The sequence below is a fragment of the Bemisia tabaci genome, chromosome 1 (assembly GCF_918797505.1).
Source record: "Bemisia tabaci chromosome 1, PGI_BMITA_v3".
NCBI classification, from domain to species: Eukaryota; Metazoa; Arthropoda; class Insecta; order Hemiptera; family Aleyrodidae; genus Bemisia; species Bemisia tabaci.
This window is the reverse complement of record NC_092793.1, coordinates 52,586,492-52,605,208: the sequence shown is the minus strand read 5'-3', so window position 1 is coordinate 52,605,208 and position 18,717 is coordinate 52,586,492. Positions and strand designations below refer to the sequence as shown.

Genomic DNA, 18,717 nt, shown 5'->3' with positions numbered 1-18,717 from the left:
AAAATTGAGAAATTACATGGGACCATATAATAAGAAAAAATAAGGATTAACTTGCAGGTATGAGTTGGTCTCCACATATTGCAAAATTAGGACCTGAAACTCGATCTGTTTCGAGTAATATTTTAAAATTATTAACTATCTATGCTCAAAATCATCTCAATTTTCCAAATAGGTTCATGCACTGTCCTGTAAATTTAGAAAAATGTTATTTCAACCTCTAGTCAAACGTCAAGGCAATTTTAAGATTTAGAAGATTTGTTTTCACAAAGGTTCTCGAGGAAACCTCTAAGAAGGTAACGTAATTATATTTATGTCAAGTGAAATCACCATTCAGTCTTCATTCTAAAATGAGTTTTATACTGGCTTTTTTCTTCTGAAATAATTTTAAAGGAAAATATTTTTTTACTGTGGCAGAATTTTCCATTTTTCGAAAAATCTATAAATGCGCAAGTTTTTGGGCTCAGGCAACTTAGAAGGTACATCATGGATATAAATATTAACTTTGAGCTTTGTGAGAATCAGAATTGACTTTCCTTTCAATTTACATTCATTCCTTACCTTAGTATAAAAACGTAAAAAATTGGCTTGAATAGTCAAGTTTTCCAGCAACTATAATTTTGTTCCTTCCTAAAATTATCTGCAACTACCAATTTAGTTGAACAATTGAAGAGCCTTCTCCAAGGATGACTTCAACTTAAATTATTCTATTCTTTTCAATTCAGAAGTCAAGTGGATGGGTATGTCCTACGTGTCTGCAAGTGTAAAATTGGCATGTTAATGAGTACCTAAACTTCAAAAATGCTTGCCTAGGTACCTACCCCACTTTAAAATGTTGCATTTTTTTTGTGAAGGGTTTTTGAACTGAGGGGCCTAGAGGACAAGTAGGGTAAGTGCAGTTTTTGCCCTTTCAAGAAATACATGTTTAAAGTTTCAAAAGTACATGGAGCCTCATGACGGAAAGGAAGTTCAAGCTCACTTTTTGAAGCTTAACAATTAGATTTTAGTACTAAATTTTTCTTAGAATATATTTAAGGACTGGCTTCTTCTACCTATCCTATCCGGCCTCCAGGCTAGCTCCTATTTCAATTTTTTTCAAAACTGCACTTGTCCCACTTGTCTTCCAAGTCCTTTAATTGTGATTGAGGTTGAAAAAATAAATCATCATTGAAACAGAATGATAACATTTACTCACAATTCTATGATGGAGATGTAAAATTAAAGTACAATCAAGTGGACAGAATTAGAAGCAGTTTGGAATACTGCAATGATGAATCCACACAAGACATTTTGGATAAAGTTTTACACCTTGGAATACTTCCAAACCCAGCATATATGCACTGATCTTGGAATGAAACTTATTCCAAAATAAGAAAGTTCTCTCTAGATACGTCTAAAGTAGATAGATCTCAGTTGCTATATTATATTTGATGGACAGTTCTTGAAGAATGATTCATACAAAAAAGGTTGAATAAAACCTTTCAAAAACGGGCTGTCACAAGAAATAATTTGCTCTGATACAAGTATATCTATCCCTTGTTAAAGTTAATGAGAAGGTATAAAAATACATACCATAATAGTAATAGATAAAATATTCATGGTTGCATATTTATAGTAATGTCGCGTGAGCTAGAAATATTATTCTCTTGCTTTTTGAACACTAATGGGAAGTATAAAAGATGTTACTGTGAAAATCCTGTCATTTTACCTATAAACAGGTTATTACGGTATGAGGACAATTCTTAGCTAAGAGGTGACAAACAGGGCTGGCTCGGACATTTACAACAGGGCAAACACATTCGTGGCTGAACAAGGAAAACATGAGTTTTAATTTGCAACATTTCAGTTTTCAACATCATTTCTGGAAAAAGTCCGTGTTTTCTATTCTCTATTTGCATGCTATTCAACAAAACTTTTCAGTGATTAAGTTTACTCTTTTCATATCATTTAGTAAAAGTAAAATGAGAACAACAATTTTGAAACTCTGCTACTAAGATGCATGTTTTCCAGGTTTAGCCATCAAATTGTATACATAAAATAACTATTGGTGGAAAAGGCTGACAAAGAGCAACCATTACATTGAAAGTTCAAGGCGCTGATGAGACTTGAGAACTTACATCAATTACAATGCTATTCTTCCATGGCAGGGTCACTCTGATCAATGTGCAGATCATCAAGCATTTCTTCTAGCGTAATATGAGGAGCAAATGGGTCATCTATATCATCAGCATCAACAACTACTGACTTATCCTTGTAGATATTGACATTTTTACGATACTCAACGTCCTCCTCAAGGTCAACTTTAAACTCATCATAATCGTTATTGTCAGTTGGGAACAAACTACCTTCTTTTTCTGCTATATGCTTCAACTTCCATCCTCGTTTTGTAATCACGCGTGGATAGAACTTCTTCACTAAAATAACATCTGGGATATAGTCTTTATTCAACTTATCAAAGTGTGGGTCATTGATATTGCTATCTTCAAGATTATAGCCAAGGACTGAGTCGCCTACTTTGAGTAAATGTCCAAGGTGTGATCTAACATGGGTTGGATTTTCATTTATACCAAGCTCACTAGCCTTCACAACCCACACATCTGCTACAACATGCTTATGAGAGACTCTACCTTGTCCAGGGAAGACTTTCAAATCTTCATTGCGAACCAGCTCTATGTCCATCACAATGAACTCTATTAACTGTTTAGAGTGGAAAATCATTTGGAATGGGTTCCGCCAATATACCATGCCAGTTAAATCCGCGACTTGGGCAGTAAATGGATCAATTAAGTGCACTGAACTGGCAACTCTAGCAACTAAACATAATTGATTGATTCCACCTAAATTATGAGCCAAAGATTTCGGCAAACAGACGATACTATCTTTACAGACAGGTACAATTTCTATACTGTAAGTAGTTTTCGTGTTATATGTATTACTATGAATATCATGAGAAATTAACTCTTTGGACATCTGATCTTTACAGGGCAGAACAGCACACAGAAAGTCAACCATCTTACGAGCATTAACTTCGGTGGCATAATAAAAATCTAGCCCTCCATCCATTGGTTTAATGCCCACCGTTTGCTCATGGGCTTTATGTTTCAAAATAAGCTGTTCAAGATAGTACATAGTTTTCTTACTGTCAGTTTTCTGACGTACCTGGACACAGGCTCGCCAAAAGTTCTTTGCTTCCGTGCGATGGCAGTCTTCACAAAACAGATTGACTACTGTGAACTCAACAACAAACACTTGCTCAAGAACTGCACCACCAAAAACCTCTCCTTGGACAGTGAGTTTGACTTTGATTCGTTTAGAGTGGGGCTCTGTCCAAATGAAACCAGCATCGACAAGTTTGACACGACTTAGACCTTTCAGTTTGCGCAAGCAGAGTGCAAGGAGTTCTCGGGATTCTAGTGGACAATGGACCCAGTCTTGCGGAGGCTGTAGGTATCTTTCACATCCTTTGCACCATTGAAGAGTAGCTTGTTTAGGGATACTCTCGGTTATATCAACTTTGGATCGTAAGCATGCAACACACATGTTAGCAGGGTTGGGTGCGATGACACAACCACACTGACAACACAAAATTCTACGTTCCTCGGAAACTGGCTCATTTTGAAGGATTACAGTACCTTCTTCCATTATCTTAGTAAGAAAAATCGGTTGGAAAAACAACCGAGTGTCCAGTGAGCACTGAAAAACTAAATTCAAACAGCACGGGCACACACGTCACGTTGATGATTTGAGTGAACTTTAAGGTTAGGTTCTTCTGATTTGTTGTTGAATGATGAATTATGGTGTAAGTGTGTATGGCGTTGCCAAGTTGCTCTCTCGGCATCGGCTGGTGCTGGTAGGCTGAGAGGGAGGGGGGCATAATGAATCGCACAGTTTATTACTATTATTATAATAATATATTTAATAACTAATTTAAAGCATTTATTCAATGATATATTTTAAAAAAGTAAAACGTAAAAAACTGGCAATTGAAGGTGAAAACCGGAAATGAGGAGGGAAGATCGGAAATGGAAGGTTTAAGTGGAGAACGGAAACCGGTAAGTAAAAGGAGGGAGAGCTCGAAGTGGATGAAAAAACCGGAAATGAAAAATAAGAACAGGAAAACGAAAGTAAGTGCCGGAAGTTGGAGGTGAAAACCGGAAGTGGCAGTGAAAACTGAAAGTTGAAGGTGAGAACCGGAAGTGGATATAGTGTAAACCGGAAATAGGGAATGAAAATCCGAAAAGGAAGAGAAAATTGGAGGTGGAAAGCGGTTAAAGAAGGTGAGAATCTGACATTTTTTTGTTTTGTTTTTGATACGTCTGTTTTTAATTCAATAAAAAAATAGCATTACAAACGAAGGTTATAGTATAAAAAAGAACATTACAGTGGACATCGAGAAATTTTGAGAATAAAATGAAATGAATTTTGAATTCAAGAGGAGGGCCAAAATTAAAAAAGAATAAAAAAAAAATTAAGAAACAGGGGGAGCAGACATGCCGGAATTACCATTTGACGGTATAACATCAGCGAAGGGAGGAGTAGTGAGAGACATTACTTTTGAGGTAGTAAGGAGAGACATTACTTTAAGGGTTTGAAAATCGGACATAGGAAATGAAAACTGGAAATAAGAGGTGGAAATTGAAAAGGGAAATGGAAACCTTCTCTATGATGGAAACCAGAACAGGTGTAAACCAGGAAAAAATAGAAAGTGAAAACCTGAAGTGAAAAGTGAAAACTGGCAGTTTTCCTTTGAGATTAACCATTTATTAAGAAATATTTTAAAAAATGATAAATCATAAAATATTTGCTATTCTGAGAGATTTTTTAGATAATTATAAAGAAGCAACAATTTCACGATACTGTAATAGCGCTGGTTCCTGTTTGCTAAATGCGGTCCACATAAGAGGCGGGGCATACAATTTGCCCGGAAAAATAAAATTAAACTTAATTAAAAGGGTTTAAACTTGGCCAAATAAAATTTGGCCACTTTTGGAGTTGAATTCATTTGGATTCCTCATCAGATTTGTTTGCGAAGTTAGATCGCTAAATCAGAGTCTTTAAATCGCCTTCAAATCACGAGAACACGAAAGAGCATACACGCTTGCAGGTAGCTCAGAATCCTTGCCTAGTTGCCTTATGTATGCAAGTTACAAAGCATTTTAAAAGCATAGTTTGCTCTCTACACATCCAACGTCGATTTACGATTAACCGAAATGATTACTGGTTTAGTCTCCACCAGGTTTTATAATTTTTTGGGAAGATGTGGGAGGGGGGGGGGGGACTTTTTTCTTGGCATAGACAACACTAGGAGTTTAATTTTTCTATTTCATTCATCTCATGTGAGTTTGATGGGATTCAGTTCCCCTTGACCTTTACAAGCGATATGATTGAGCTTATTCTATTCATTTGGAATTTGGATTCCTCATAAGATTTGTTAGCCAAGTCAAATGCTTTGAATCGCCTTCAAGTCACGAGAAGACGAGAGAGTATACACATTCGTGCAAGTGGCTCATTAACAGTTACGTGCGAGGGGGCATTTCAAATCGTTATCGTCTTTTTAAAAATCCAACGTGGGCGCTATAAAACAAAATGATTACTGGTTTACAGTTTCCACCGGAGGTGTGACTTTTTTTGGCTATTAGTTTTGTATAAAAAATCACTAGCATTCTAAAGTGTCTATTCTAAATTTTGTCTAATGTCTCTTTGATAGATAGGATTCAGTTCCCCCTTGTGACGAGCGATATGAGTGAACTTATTGAATTCATTTGGATGCCCCATCAGATTTGTATGCTCACTCTGTCAGAATCTTTAAATCGCCTTCAAATCACGAGAAGACAAAAGTGCATTCATGCGTGCAAGTAGTTCCTATGTTTCAATCTGCTAAAAACACCAAAGATGTCGGCTCTTGTGAATAGCGCCTACCCAAGTACCGAAGCACCTCCCGTCATCTGCAGCTGTTCTCTTCGGACTTCGGCAACGGCAATTAATAACGATTTTTGAATGTTAATTTTCCTTGCACTAATAGCCCCTTCCTTACACTCGTTGCTCGTGTGTGTAGCATAAAGCCCTACTCTCTACGCGGAAGGATTCCTACGCGGTTGCGCGCCATTGATGCCGCATTGTGATTCGCCGGCATGCCGCAAGAAAGTAGTCCTGTCACCTGTTACAGTCATTTCATTTATGTCCGTGCGCCCGCCCGGCCCAGTCCGTGCATCTGTTAATCCGCTTTTCTTTGCAATATTTATTACTTTTGCGTAAGTTATTGATACAATGATGTTTAGTATGAAAGCCGGGTATCGTTTGGGAACAAATTAGATACTTTTCGCATTAATTATATTGTATTCTTATCAAAATTCAGTCATTTCATTTATGTCCGTGCGCCCGCCCGGCCCAGTCCGTGCATCTGTTAATCCGCTTTTCTTTGCAATATTTATTACTTTTGCGTAAGTTATTGATACAATTATGTTTAGTATGAAAGCCGGGTATCGTTCGGGAACAAATTAGATACTTTTCGCATTAATTATATTGTATTCTTATCAAAATTCAGCCTTTTCATTTAAGGTCCGTCCTTGTTTTCTGTATTGTTGTGCTTTTGTGTTTGATCACTCAGACATTTTTTCTTACTTTTTTTTCTCAATTTCGCCAATGTTATTGATATAAGGAAGCCACGAAATCCTGATCCTGATTTCAGTTATTTCTGAATTTGAACCCTTCTGAATTTGATTCTGCGTGATCGTTGGATTTCAAAATCTTGAGAAAGGTTTTCCAGCACCGAATCTCTTGGACTCTTCTGCTGTTCGTATCTCTTGCCCTGAGTAATCTACGCCAAACTAAACCATCTTTGCTGTTGCAGGTAAAATTAATGAACTTTATCTATCTCCCCGAGGCTCTCCCCTAAAAGTGGAAGGCCTTAAGTTCCCAGACTCGCAGTCATAAGTTGTGATTTCATCGAAATTAAGTGCATTTAACTCCGTGTGTATCCTTCTCACCCGCTGAGGCTGTTTACAAGAGTCTGCTGAGAACCAATTGCCCTGAAACTAAGCTTATTTTTCCTGATTATCCTGCCCTACGCCAGGTCACTTTGGACTAGTTGAAGCTCTCTCAATGGCTTTATGAGTACGGTATGTCACCCGAGGATGATGCTTCAGTTGTTTCCAGACGCTTTAAATCAATGGTAAGCTGATCTAATTCCTACAAATAGACTTATATTTTCTGATTTTACATGATGCTGCATCCTCTCACAAGGCCCCATCCACCCTAGTTTTAGGCCTATTTTCATCTCTGCCTTCAGGTCTAATTATATGCAGTCTACTTTATTTCATTTATGTATTGTATCTCAGTGTGGACTTCAATCTACTATCAATTTTCATGCTGTCATCTATATGGTCCCACCCAAGCTGCCATGGCAATATAATGATTTTGGACCACCTGATCTGGTCTTCGGACTTCCTCTGAAGTGTCAGCCAGCCCGAGGAATACTCTCCCTAAGCTGTCACTCTCACATTCCAAGTTTATTTCCCATGTGCTTTCAAGCATGGTTTTATTTACAAAATTATAGGAGATGCTTGGCATCTCTGGAGCAAGTGTATGAACAGGCCCCAGTAATTGATTACACACCTGGTTTGTTCTGAGGCTCCGCCTCCTGGATCCTACCCTCCTTCCCTCCCTCCAGTACCTAACCCACTTGTCCTTTCCCCATGTTGTTCTTTCACTTATCAGAGTCTCTTACAACAATTGAGGAGTTCATTTGTAGACTCAAAATCTGTTGAGCTATTTTGCATTCAAGTTATTGTGTTTTAGCTTCCGTAGAATCACATCCTGGTTGCCTTTCTGCTCGTGAAGTCATTTTCTTCCAAGAATTCATTTGATTAAAGAGATTAACTACTGTTGATTGTTCAGAGCTCCATTTTACTTTAACACAGTCCATTTTCCTTTTCTTTGTTTATCACACCTGAGAGTGAAGCCCCTCCATTCCATTTCAGCTTAGTGTGAGAATATTACTCCAACTTTTTCTGTGCGTTTCCTTTAACAGTCGTTTAAGGTCATGATTAAGGTGATTCGATGGACACCATATTATGTGTCAGAACGGCATGTGATATATCGCATCAACTGGCTCCATTTTTTCAGCTACTCGTCATTTTGCTCCAATTTTGAGTTCGCAATTCTGTTGTCAGGGAACTAACTCACTCATTTACCAATTTTAACAAAGAAATTCAACGTACTGAAGGCGTGGTTTTGTTAGAGAGAAAATATCACATTTGAGTGCAGTTTTGATATCAATATCGAATATGATGTTCTCTCTCTAAAAAAACTACGCCTTTACTATGTTAAATTTCTTTGTTAAAATTGGTAAGTGAGTGCTTTAGTCTCCTGACAATAGAATTGCGATCACAAAATTGGAGAAAATAACGAGTAGCTGAAAAAATGGAATTAATTGATGCGATATGTCGCATGCCGTTCTGACACAAAATATAGCGACCATCGAATCACCTTAAGGCAGTGGTCTAGATTCAAATGGCGGTTTTTATAATCCCTTTAAGGGAGTGGATGCTTATATTGTTGCACAACCTTCTCAGCGCTCCTTTCGGAGTACTGCATCCATAATGGAACAAAGCCCCTCTCAAGAATTCACAGCCCCTCAATCAAAGTGATGCCACTATTATGACTCGATTTGAGGTTCTTCATTGGCGCTCAAGACCTAACCCCATGAATGTTCTCTTTTGAAGTTAACTAAAACTTGCGATCCAGATTGGAATGGGAGCCACACTAACAGAAAATTGAGTTTATTGCTACCCTCTGAGAAGCAGTTAGAGGTTGATCTTACTCAGATTTAAATTGAAGACATGCTTGAAACATTTTCAGTTAAATACTTATTTTGGTTTGAAAAATGTCGCCCAGATTGTGAACGTCACGCTGACAGCACTTATGAAGGCTCATGTCACCCTGCCCGCTTGACTTTGCCCACATTTGATGGACCTTTGTCTTCGTCCTATTGGACAACGTTTCACAGTTGTTTCAAAGTGGCCATGAGTCCAGATTGAGGTGTGCAAAAATTCCAGTATCTGCTAAATGCTCTGTCACAAGAATGATTAAATTTGATCTAAACCCTTGAATTTACAGCAGGAAACCACAATGAGGCATGAGACATGATCTGCACCCGTAATCAAAGCTCCGTCCAATAAAAAAAAAACAGTCAGTCCAACTTCTACGCCAAAGTACGAAAGCATATGAATACCGTAGCCTCCCTGAGTTACCCTGCAGAGACTTACTCTGCAATGCTAGTCACAGTACCCTATCTGTACGAGGGTTTTTATTTTTCTTTTGATGGGGGGAAAAATTCGCTTTAAGGTGATTCGTCAAGCTCAAAAGAAATTGTCGACCTGGCATGCGATATGTCGCATCTTTGAGGTCTAAAATCTCGGCAGATTTTGAATTTTCAGCAAAAAAAGGACGATAGCTCCTGCGCATGAGCCTAAAGAATCATTCTAAACCCAAAAATCGGCAAAATTCAGAGAAATGAAAGCAGAATAGTGTTTGGAAAAAAACCTCGCATTCGATACAGAAATCGATAGCTGAATCGAGTGCGAGGTTTTTTTCCAAACACTATTCTGCTTTCATTTCTCTGAATTTTGCCGATTTTTGGGTTTAGAATGATTCTTTAGGCTCATGCACAGGGGCTATCGTCCTTTTTTTTGCTGAAAATTCAAAATCTGCCTAGATTTTTTACCTGAAAGATGCAATATATCGCATGCCAGTTCGACCACTTCTTTTGAGCTTGACGAATCACCTTAAGTGTTGCCCAACTGGTGGAGCGCTCAAGTACTACTCTATGAAAGGTGGCCTATCAAATACCAGCATAGAATAGTAAATAGCTTAGCTAATAAGTAGTGAAGCTAGTTTTATTTTTCTGTGATAACGGTACTGCAGCGGCCATTAGTTTGTGAAGGGCCGCCAGGGCGACCCCCAAGCAATACAGCCGCAAAGGATGTCACTATCAGGACTCATCGCAGTGTCCTGACCCACCAAAGGACCCCTTTCGAGTCCGACCACATCCTCTGTGGTTGTTTTGATGACTTCAGAGTATGATGTCAAGACTGGGAAAATCGAGGATTCATCAGTGAATGAAAATCTCAGGGAATCAGGGGATTTGTTCCACCTTACTGAGAAATTTTATATTTATATCTGGAACTCTGGAAAGTTATATCGTTTTCCCCAAAAAATCCTGGCTTAGTGGGAGATAACTTTGATTCCTTGTCAGGAAATGAGCATGGTAACGAATTCTAGACACAATGTTCCAGAGAAGAAGGAACGGAGGTCCATTTATACAGTCCACTCTATTTCATTTATCTATCAGGACCCAGAGTAGACTTCGATTTGCTGACGATTTTCATTCCTGTGTCAATAAAATATGTGGCTTGATGTTGTTTGTAAAAGTCAAAATTAGTAACCAAATTTTTGATTTTCCATCCCAAGTCTTGGGCATATTATATCTTTGGTTTTTGTGAGAAACATCCAGTTTTAAAAAAATCTGTCACATTTTCTAGCCCGGGTAGTTCTGACGGATGTAGATCTAATTGAATCTATCTTCATCCACTCTTCAATTATTCCAAAAATGGACTAGATGTGCAACCTTCTATCTCAGAAGACTAAACTATACCCAAGTGAATAGTGATCAATCAAAGGTTTCGAATCGCCTTCAAATCACGAGAATGCGAAAGAGCATACACGCGTGCAAGTCGCTCATCAGCTTTATTAGACTGCCCGGCATTCATCGTCCCTGATTTAAATTTTTGGGAAGCTGTGGAGAAAAAGCACCTTCGATTTTTATGAAAATTCTGTTTGTCGTTCAGCAGACCAGCTAAAAGGTTCTTTAAAATTTTCATGTTGGGCACTTGATGGGCACCAGCTGTGTGTCAAAACTTACCACAAAATTAAACAAAATGCCATCTACCAGATTAAACTTTAAATGTTTCCTTTTATTGAGGAGAGTTTAGAGTTTAGAGTTTGTTTAAAATTACTTTGGTCAGACTATAGCTTTTACTCCCATAAAAATGTTAAACAAACCATTGCCTAAGACCTCAGGCATGGTGCTGAAAACCAGGGGCTTGTTTTAGCCAGGGCGTTTTCGATGGGGTCGGGTGTCAGACTCCGACGGATTGGGGTGTGAGCAAACTCAGTTTTGATACCACCATGAATAAGACAACCCCCCCCCTCCCCCCCCCCCAAAAAAAAAAAAAAAAAACTTGGTGCCCGACATTCCTCTTGAATAAAAAATGAATGTTGAAATGAGAAAAAAAACAACAATTAATTATGTCTCTCAAACGCGTTATCGCCTAGCAATAGAAAAAGTGCTGCAACCCAGAGAGCAAATCCAAAGTTGATGTCAGTGCCCATGGCTTCTATTTAATTTTTTAACTTTTCCTAGCTTTGCTGGTAATAATTTAATGTTTCTCACATCGTCGTTTCCCACACGATAAAACGTGACTACTTTTCAATGTTGCCAAACTTCTTCTTAGAAATCGTGTTTGTACCGGGAGAATCTTTGGTTCTTTCTAACTGAAAACTCCCATGATTTTTCCTCTCATCTTATGCAAGACTCAGACAAATATTAGACAAAAATTACACAATTACATTCTTGTAAACAGTTAATTGTTCGAGTCGAGTTTCCAACTTTAGAATGGAGTTACGTTCTTTCGTACGAGTGACCACGGCATGAAGCTGCGTAAATTGAAGGAAGTTAACTAGCTTGTACGTCGGTAAGAACTACTTTGATTGCTCTTCTTCGTAGAGCCTTTAAAACGAAGTTACGTGTCTGCAATAGAAAAATGAATTAAATCAGGTATGTTTGTACCTATTTGAAGAACCATAAATTTTCTTGGCATGATTTTATAACCTTATGATGGGTACCTGCGTAATTTAAAGAAATTTCGTTTAGACTGAGTTTTGTTCCAATCGAACGATCCAGATCTTGCCCGAGTATTCAGAAGAAGTGTCTACCTCTGTTCAAACCACCCAAGTGTGAGGCAGCATTGAATAATTCCTTGAACCTAGGGACACGTTTTAAGACTCATGTTACAACAAGAATGTTTAGTTCAGTTTAGTTTCGTATTCTGGCGCTGGTCGATATTTCTGGTGTGCTCAAACTTTACGCCCTTCAGGGACAAATGATTTTAATTTTTTTCAGTACTCAATCCATCGATCGATTGAGCAACGTAGGTACCGGAATGGGCAAAAGAAACGCTCGACTCGCCTTAGCTTTTTCAATTAAGTTAAAATGTTCCAGTTTGGACTGCTGCCCTAATCATCGAGGAGGATAACTTTGTGGAGGCTCGCGACCCGCCGGACCCCCCCCCCCCCCCCCCCCCAGGATACTATGGTCTGAGAGTGCTAAATTATAGCTTAAAAAATAATAATAATAAAAAAAAAAAACGGGAAATTATTAAAATACTAGGGGCCTGAGGCCGCTATGCGGCCGCTAAGCACTGAAAGGGAACAGCTCGTAATAAATCATACAACAACCACGTTCAAGTTCTTTATTATAATTGAATAGCAACTTGCATTGACAATAAATTTTGAAAGAAGATATAAAGTGCTCTGAAATTTTGGAAATTAAAATTGGAATTTTGAATTTATCATCATTTAATAACAATTTAAATTTATAATCTTGAAAAATTAAATTATTCCGGAAAGTAATTTCGGACTTTAAAATGTAAAGTGCCAGTATTGTGATGCCTTGCATTTCAAAAAAGAGGAGGTGAACGGCCATTTTAACAGATGTTGTCATAATGGTCTTCTCAGACTTGCCGAGCCTGGAATCAATGACCAACTTCGCGACCTCTTCTCCGAACCCATTTTCACGACCAAAATTTTGAGGTACAACAGTTGTATGGCTTTTGCATCTCTGTCTGCTTCCAAAGCTCATATAATTTTGAACCAAATCTTCTGCTATCGAATACGAAAAATCATGGAGAATTTAAGTTTTATGTTGACCAACTTCTCGAAAGAAAAATAAAATTTCTAAGGAAGTCTGCAACGTCGCAAATGGAGAACCGTCGTCTCTCATTTTGCCCAAAAATATGTATGTATAAAATTGAAGGCATTATGACTGGCTTCTCTCGGACGCGTTGACTACGGCGCCTTGATACAACTAAACAACCTCGACGGATATCCGTATTGCGTTCAAAAAATTGAAGGCGTTTTGACCCCCAGCTCATACAACCTTTAGTTGATTCGATCGACAAACGCGTTGGTCGGCGGTGACGGGGACTTGATACATTTTTTAAACTTGATGGATGTCCGTATCGCACCGACTGAAGTGCGGTGTTTCAAAATTTCCGTTCTTAATTCATCTCTTCCATGAGAAACAATCCAAATTTACGACTTTAAAGGACCCCGCACACCTCTTATGGGAAGCTGCACCACGACCGATTGCGTTCTGACTTATGTTTTTCGATTCTCCTCAAGATGCTGATCAAAAGTTATAATTGCGCCAACTTTCTACGATGCACCGTTTTCGCAAAAACGCAAAGAGAAGATTCAATTATTCGGCGACTATGAATGAAAAAGAACAAAGCATTTGAGAACAGGCCCGATGTAAATAAGGAAAAAACGTGGCGTGTGTCCGTCTTCTTATCTGTACCTGCCGAATCAGGGGCTATCTCCCTCCCGCACTCGCCCGGTAGACGTTCAGACTTTCCTGTTCTTATGCTCCTCAGGAATCTGATTTGGATGGTCGGTCGAGCAAAACGGCCGGCCGGCGCGCGTGCGGAATCCGAGATAAGACTGCCGCTCGGTGCGGGAGTCCCCATGATTTCCTTGTTGAAACACAGGCGCTTGTCAATCGAGCACTGAAATGAGGAATCTTTCTGGCTTTTTATCATCGAATAATTGAAGCTTCTCTTTGCGTTTTTGCGAAAACGGTGCATCGTAGAAAGTTGGCGCAATTATAACTTTTGATCAGCATCTTGAGGAGAATCGAAAAACATAAGTCAAAAGGCAATCGGTCGTGATGCAGCTTCCCATAAGAGGTGTGCGGGGTCCTTTGGAACCAAATCTTCTGCTATCAAATACGAAAAATCACGGAGAATTTAAGTTTTATGTTGACCGGCTTCTCGAAAGAAAAATAAAATTTCTAAGGAAGTCTGCAACGTCGCAAATGGAGAAACGTCGTCTCTCATTTTGCCCAAAAATATGTATGTATAAAATTAAAGGCATTATGACTGGCCTCTCTCAACTTATATTCGTATGTAACGATAAACAATGGGACGCGTTGGCTACGGCGCCTTGATACAACTATACAACCTCGACGGACGTCCGTATTGCGTTCAAAAAATTGAAGGCATTTTGGCCCCCTGCTCATACTACCTTTAGTTGATTCGATCGACAAACGCGTTGGTCGGCGGTGACGGGGACTTGAGGCAACTTTTTTAAACTTGATGTATGTCCGTATCGCACCGACTCACAGTGTGTCAAAACCCCAATCTAGCTGCTCAAAACCCCCCTTATGTCAAGTCAACAAATGGAGTTATTTATGGTCAGAGTGGGTCCACAGGCACCCACTGGTTACGTATCTATCATGGTTATCACAAAAATAAATTTTTTGGTCGCTAAAATGATAGGGATTGCAGCCGGTAAACCTCCAGCCTCAATCTCGCCATCAGGAGTGGTGCCACTGTATTGATTTTTTTTAGAGTACTTTGGGGCGAAAAAGGGTCATTTCTGGATGAAACGAGATGCCAAAGGCCAGAGAAAGGAAATATGACCGTTGATTTCTCCAAAATCATTATTTAAGTATTATAATTGCTCATTGAAAACAGTGCCCAAGACCGTTTACTTTTCCTGGCTTTAATAGAGCCGCAAAAGCGCGGAACTACACGGAACACCATGAAACTTATATGAGAGTGTTCAGAAAACTATCTAGATTTGAAATGTCTTTAGTTTTACTGCTACCTTCCGCAACCTTGAGAATAAGAGCACATTTTGTTCGGCGATTCCTAGTGTAAAAGCGTGCGGGCGGCGTTTTGCGATCTCCTCCTACAGGCTGTCGCAGGTGAAGTGAGACGGAGGCAGCATCTCACCACGCGCGCTCGGTCCCCTGATTTGAGTGAGCCTTATCATGAGGCTTTTCACCGGATCAGATAAGACAGTGTGGTGGCTCAGTTGATTGCTTCTTTCATTATTACTTGCATGATCGGGGTTCAAATCCCGAGCAGATCAATTTTTTGAAATTTTATTTTCTATTTCATTACGATTTTCCCATTATCTATACTGTCATGGAAGGGGGAGGGGAGTCCTCATAAATACAAAGTTGCATCGTATTTTTAACAAGTTTCTTGTATGATTTGAAACAGACTTTCTTATTTATTTCTAATGAGGAAAGGTTTCGGACATGGTTTATGAAACGTAGGAAAATGAAAAGGAGGGGGGGGGGGGGGGGGGGCTCGCCGAAATTTTCCTTTACTGGCAAACATTTTGAAAATATTATCTTTGACTTATCACTTAGAGTTGCCGAAACGTATCATTTTAATAATATGGAATTCATATTTTTTTGGATGGTCAAATGAGAAATTCGCCATTTTGAAATGGAATGCATAAGCCCAAGACATCCTCCAGGACTTATTTTGGATCGGAAAACACAATTTGACTAATTTTTGGGGTTCATCAGGTCACATAAGGCGCCTAAAACTTAGTTGGAATTTTACGATTTTTACATGAGTTGAACAGGATTTTTAGATAGCCGCCATTTTGAAAATTTTGATGACTAAGTTTTGAAATTTTAGGTGAACCTTCTTCAAGCTTACACTAATGCCTGTGCGAAATTTGGTGGTTATCCGACCAAATTTAGAGACGTGAAGAGGTTTTGAGCAGCTAGATTGGGGTTTTGACACACTGTGCGACTGAAGTGCGAAATCACGTATCTCCATTGCGGTGTTCCAAAATTTCCGTTCTTAATTCATCTCTTCCATGAGAAACAATCCAAATTTACGACTTTAAAGAGGGTTATTCAAAATCGGCGATTTTACCCTACGCTTGGATTTTGCACGGAGTTGGATATGTTGTTCCCTATCACAAGACACGCCTTTTTCTGGCATTGGCAAGTTCACCCGAAATTTTTCCCGCACGCTACAGCGTTGCCAAGTTGAAAACAGGCAAATTCCGTAAGTGGCATTAAAATTGAGCTATGAAGTTGCGGTTTTAACGAAAATTCTCTAAAAATTGCGCACTTTTAGGAAATGACCATGTTTTTAATGTCGCATTAATTTTAACATGTATTTTTTGCCAATTTTTCGATTTTTAAATTCGACAAATTTTACAAATCCGCAAATACCCAAAAAAGCTATCTTCAAATTTGAATGAAAAGTTGTTTAATCGATAGTTCGTTTGATTCCGCATCCATCGATATATTATAGCTTGCTGAGAAACTTTTGGTTCGCGAGATATTATCATTTTTGTAAATAGCTTTATGGAGCGACGACGCTTTTTGAGACCGGGCAGATAGAAATTTTAGCCTCCAAATACACCGGGTAGCATTAATTCCATGGTTTCCTATGTAATTTTTGGCGCTGAATCCGAATTTGACCATTTCATAAAAAAATCGTCACCAAGATGTTGCAAAATTTGGCAAAAATGGCTTAAAATCGGCCGTTTTGGCGGATTATGGCCAGTGACTTGCCAGGAATTGATCAGACGAAAAAATTGGTTATTTCCACAGTTAAAACTCGTTCAACTTTCTACAAGCTGAGTCAAATTCTTTCTGCTCACGGCAAAATTAAACGCGCGACAAGCAGCAAACTGAAAAAAAGACACCAAAATTGACGCTTTTTGCGGTTTTTGTCCTAAGTTTCTTGTTTTCCGACTGAATGAACATTTCTTAGGATAATCTGAATTACACAGAGTGTAACGACAAACTATTGTAATGTTACATGTATAGATAACAGCCGCTTTAACGGCGGTCTCTCGCGCCCCGCGCGACGCCTATAAAGTTCCTTGTCCTCCCACAGGTCTTTAGTAATTTGGAGCGCCCTTGTTCCTTTTTAAGCCCCTTATTGCCCTTTCCTGGGCTACTTCCTCACTTTGGCACTGTACTTTTTTCTATTAAACTCCATTTTCTCAGAATTATAAAATAAAATTGCATACTGAATATAGGACGATGAATAATAATGGTAAAACACCGCCAAACTTCGATGATTGTACGTAATTTTGGCAATATTGCAATGCGTCTTGTCTTGTTTTAATGAAGTCAGTCTGAGGAGTACATTTAATTCATTAATTTTTAGCAGAAAATTTTCCATGATTGTTTCAAAATGTGGTTTATTGACACGATTCGAGAAAACTCACTATTTGTGATTTTTTCCTTTCTGAACTAAATACCCTAGTTAATAGTATATATCTACGTTGAAATTAAAATATTCTACAGAAGTGTATTATTTTGCACGAGAGATACATTTATAAAATTTAAATATAAGAAGTGAAAAAAGAATATAGGATAATAATATCGAAAAAACCAGCGAAAATTAAAGTATTTTGTTTAAGCTTGGCAACATTGGGATATGTTCGATTTTATTTTATTGTTCAATTTTATTAAATTCTGCTCATGTCGTTCATTATATTAGTCAAGAAACATTTTCTTAATTGGAAAACAAGAAACCTAGGACAAAAACCGCAAAAAGCGTCAATTTTGGTGTCTTTTTTTAAGTTTGCTGCTTGTCGCGCGTTTAATTTTGCCGTGAGCAGAAAGAATTTGACTCAGCTTGTAGAAAGTTGAACGAGTTTTAACTGTGGAAATAACCAATTTTTTCGTCTGATCAATTCCTGGCAAGTCACTGGCCATAATCCGCCAAAACGGCCGATTTTAAGCCATTTTTGCCAAATTTTGCAACATCTTGGTGACGATTTTTTTATGAAATGGTCAAATTCGGATTCAGCGCCAAAAATTACATAGGAAACCATGGAATTAATGCTACCCGGTGTATTTGGAGGCTAAAATTTCTATCTGCCCGGTCTCAAAAAGCGTCGTCGCTCCATAAAGCTATTTACAAAAATGATAATATCTCGCGAACCAAAAGTTTCTCAGCAAGCTATAATATATCGATGGATGCGGAATCAAACGAACTATCGATTAAACAACTTTTCATTCAAATTTGAAGATAGCTTTTTTGGGTATTTGCGGATTTGTAAAATTTGTCGAATTTAAAAATCGAAAAATTGGCAAAAAATACATGTTAAAATTAATGCGACATTAAAAACATGGTCATTTCCTAAAAGTGCGCAATTTTTAGAGAATTTTCGTTAAAACCGCAACTTCATAGCTCAATTTTAATGCCACTTACGGAATTTGCCTGTTTTCAACTTGGCAACGCTGTAGCGTGCGGGAAAAATTTCGGGTGAACTTGCCAATGCCAGAAAAAGGCGTGTCTTGTGATAGGGAACAACATATCGACGGTGAAACTACCAAACCACGTATCTCGGTTTGCGACGTCGCAGACTTCCCGTCATACTTCATTTTTTAAATGAAAAACCGCTTAACGTCCAGTCTTCAAAATTTCTGTGATTTTTCCTCTTCGTGCGGAGAAATTTCTTTGAAAATTTCAAGGAATGATATTGATTTGGTCGACTTCAAAAAAATAAAATGTGAGCGTAGATTTTTAAACACCGCAAACGAGATACGTGGTTTGGTACTTTCACCGTCGATATCCAACTCCGTGCAAAATCCAAGCGTAGGGT

At 38.5% G+C, this 18,717-nt stretch overlaps 1 protein-coding gene across 1 annotated transcript; it reads right to left on the bottom strand.

Annotated features, from left to right (window-relative positions):
• Positions 1–1,164: 1,164 nt before the first annotated feature.
• Positions 1,165–3,772, bottom strand: Nmd3 (60S ribosomal export protein NMD3). The gene has a single exon (XM_019062717.2). It carries the CDS (start codon positions 3,637–3,639, stop codon positions 2,128–2,130), a length of 1,512 nt encoding a protein of 503 aa, XP_018918262.1. The 5' UTR covers positions 3,640–3,772; the 3' UTR covers positions 1,165–2,127.
• Between the last annotated feature and the right edge of the window lie 14,945 nt (positions 3,773–18,717).

Bases quoted from the DNA above. Each gene is read 5' to 3' on its own strand.
- Nmd3 (XM_019062717.2), bottom strand. From the start codon at position 3,639: ATGGAAGAAGGTACTGTAATCCTTCAAAATGAGCCAGTTTCCGAGGAA.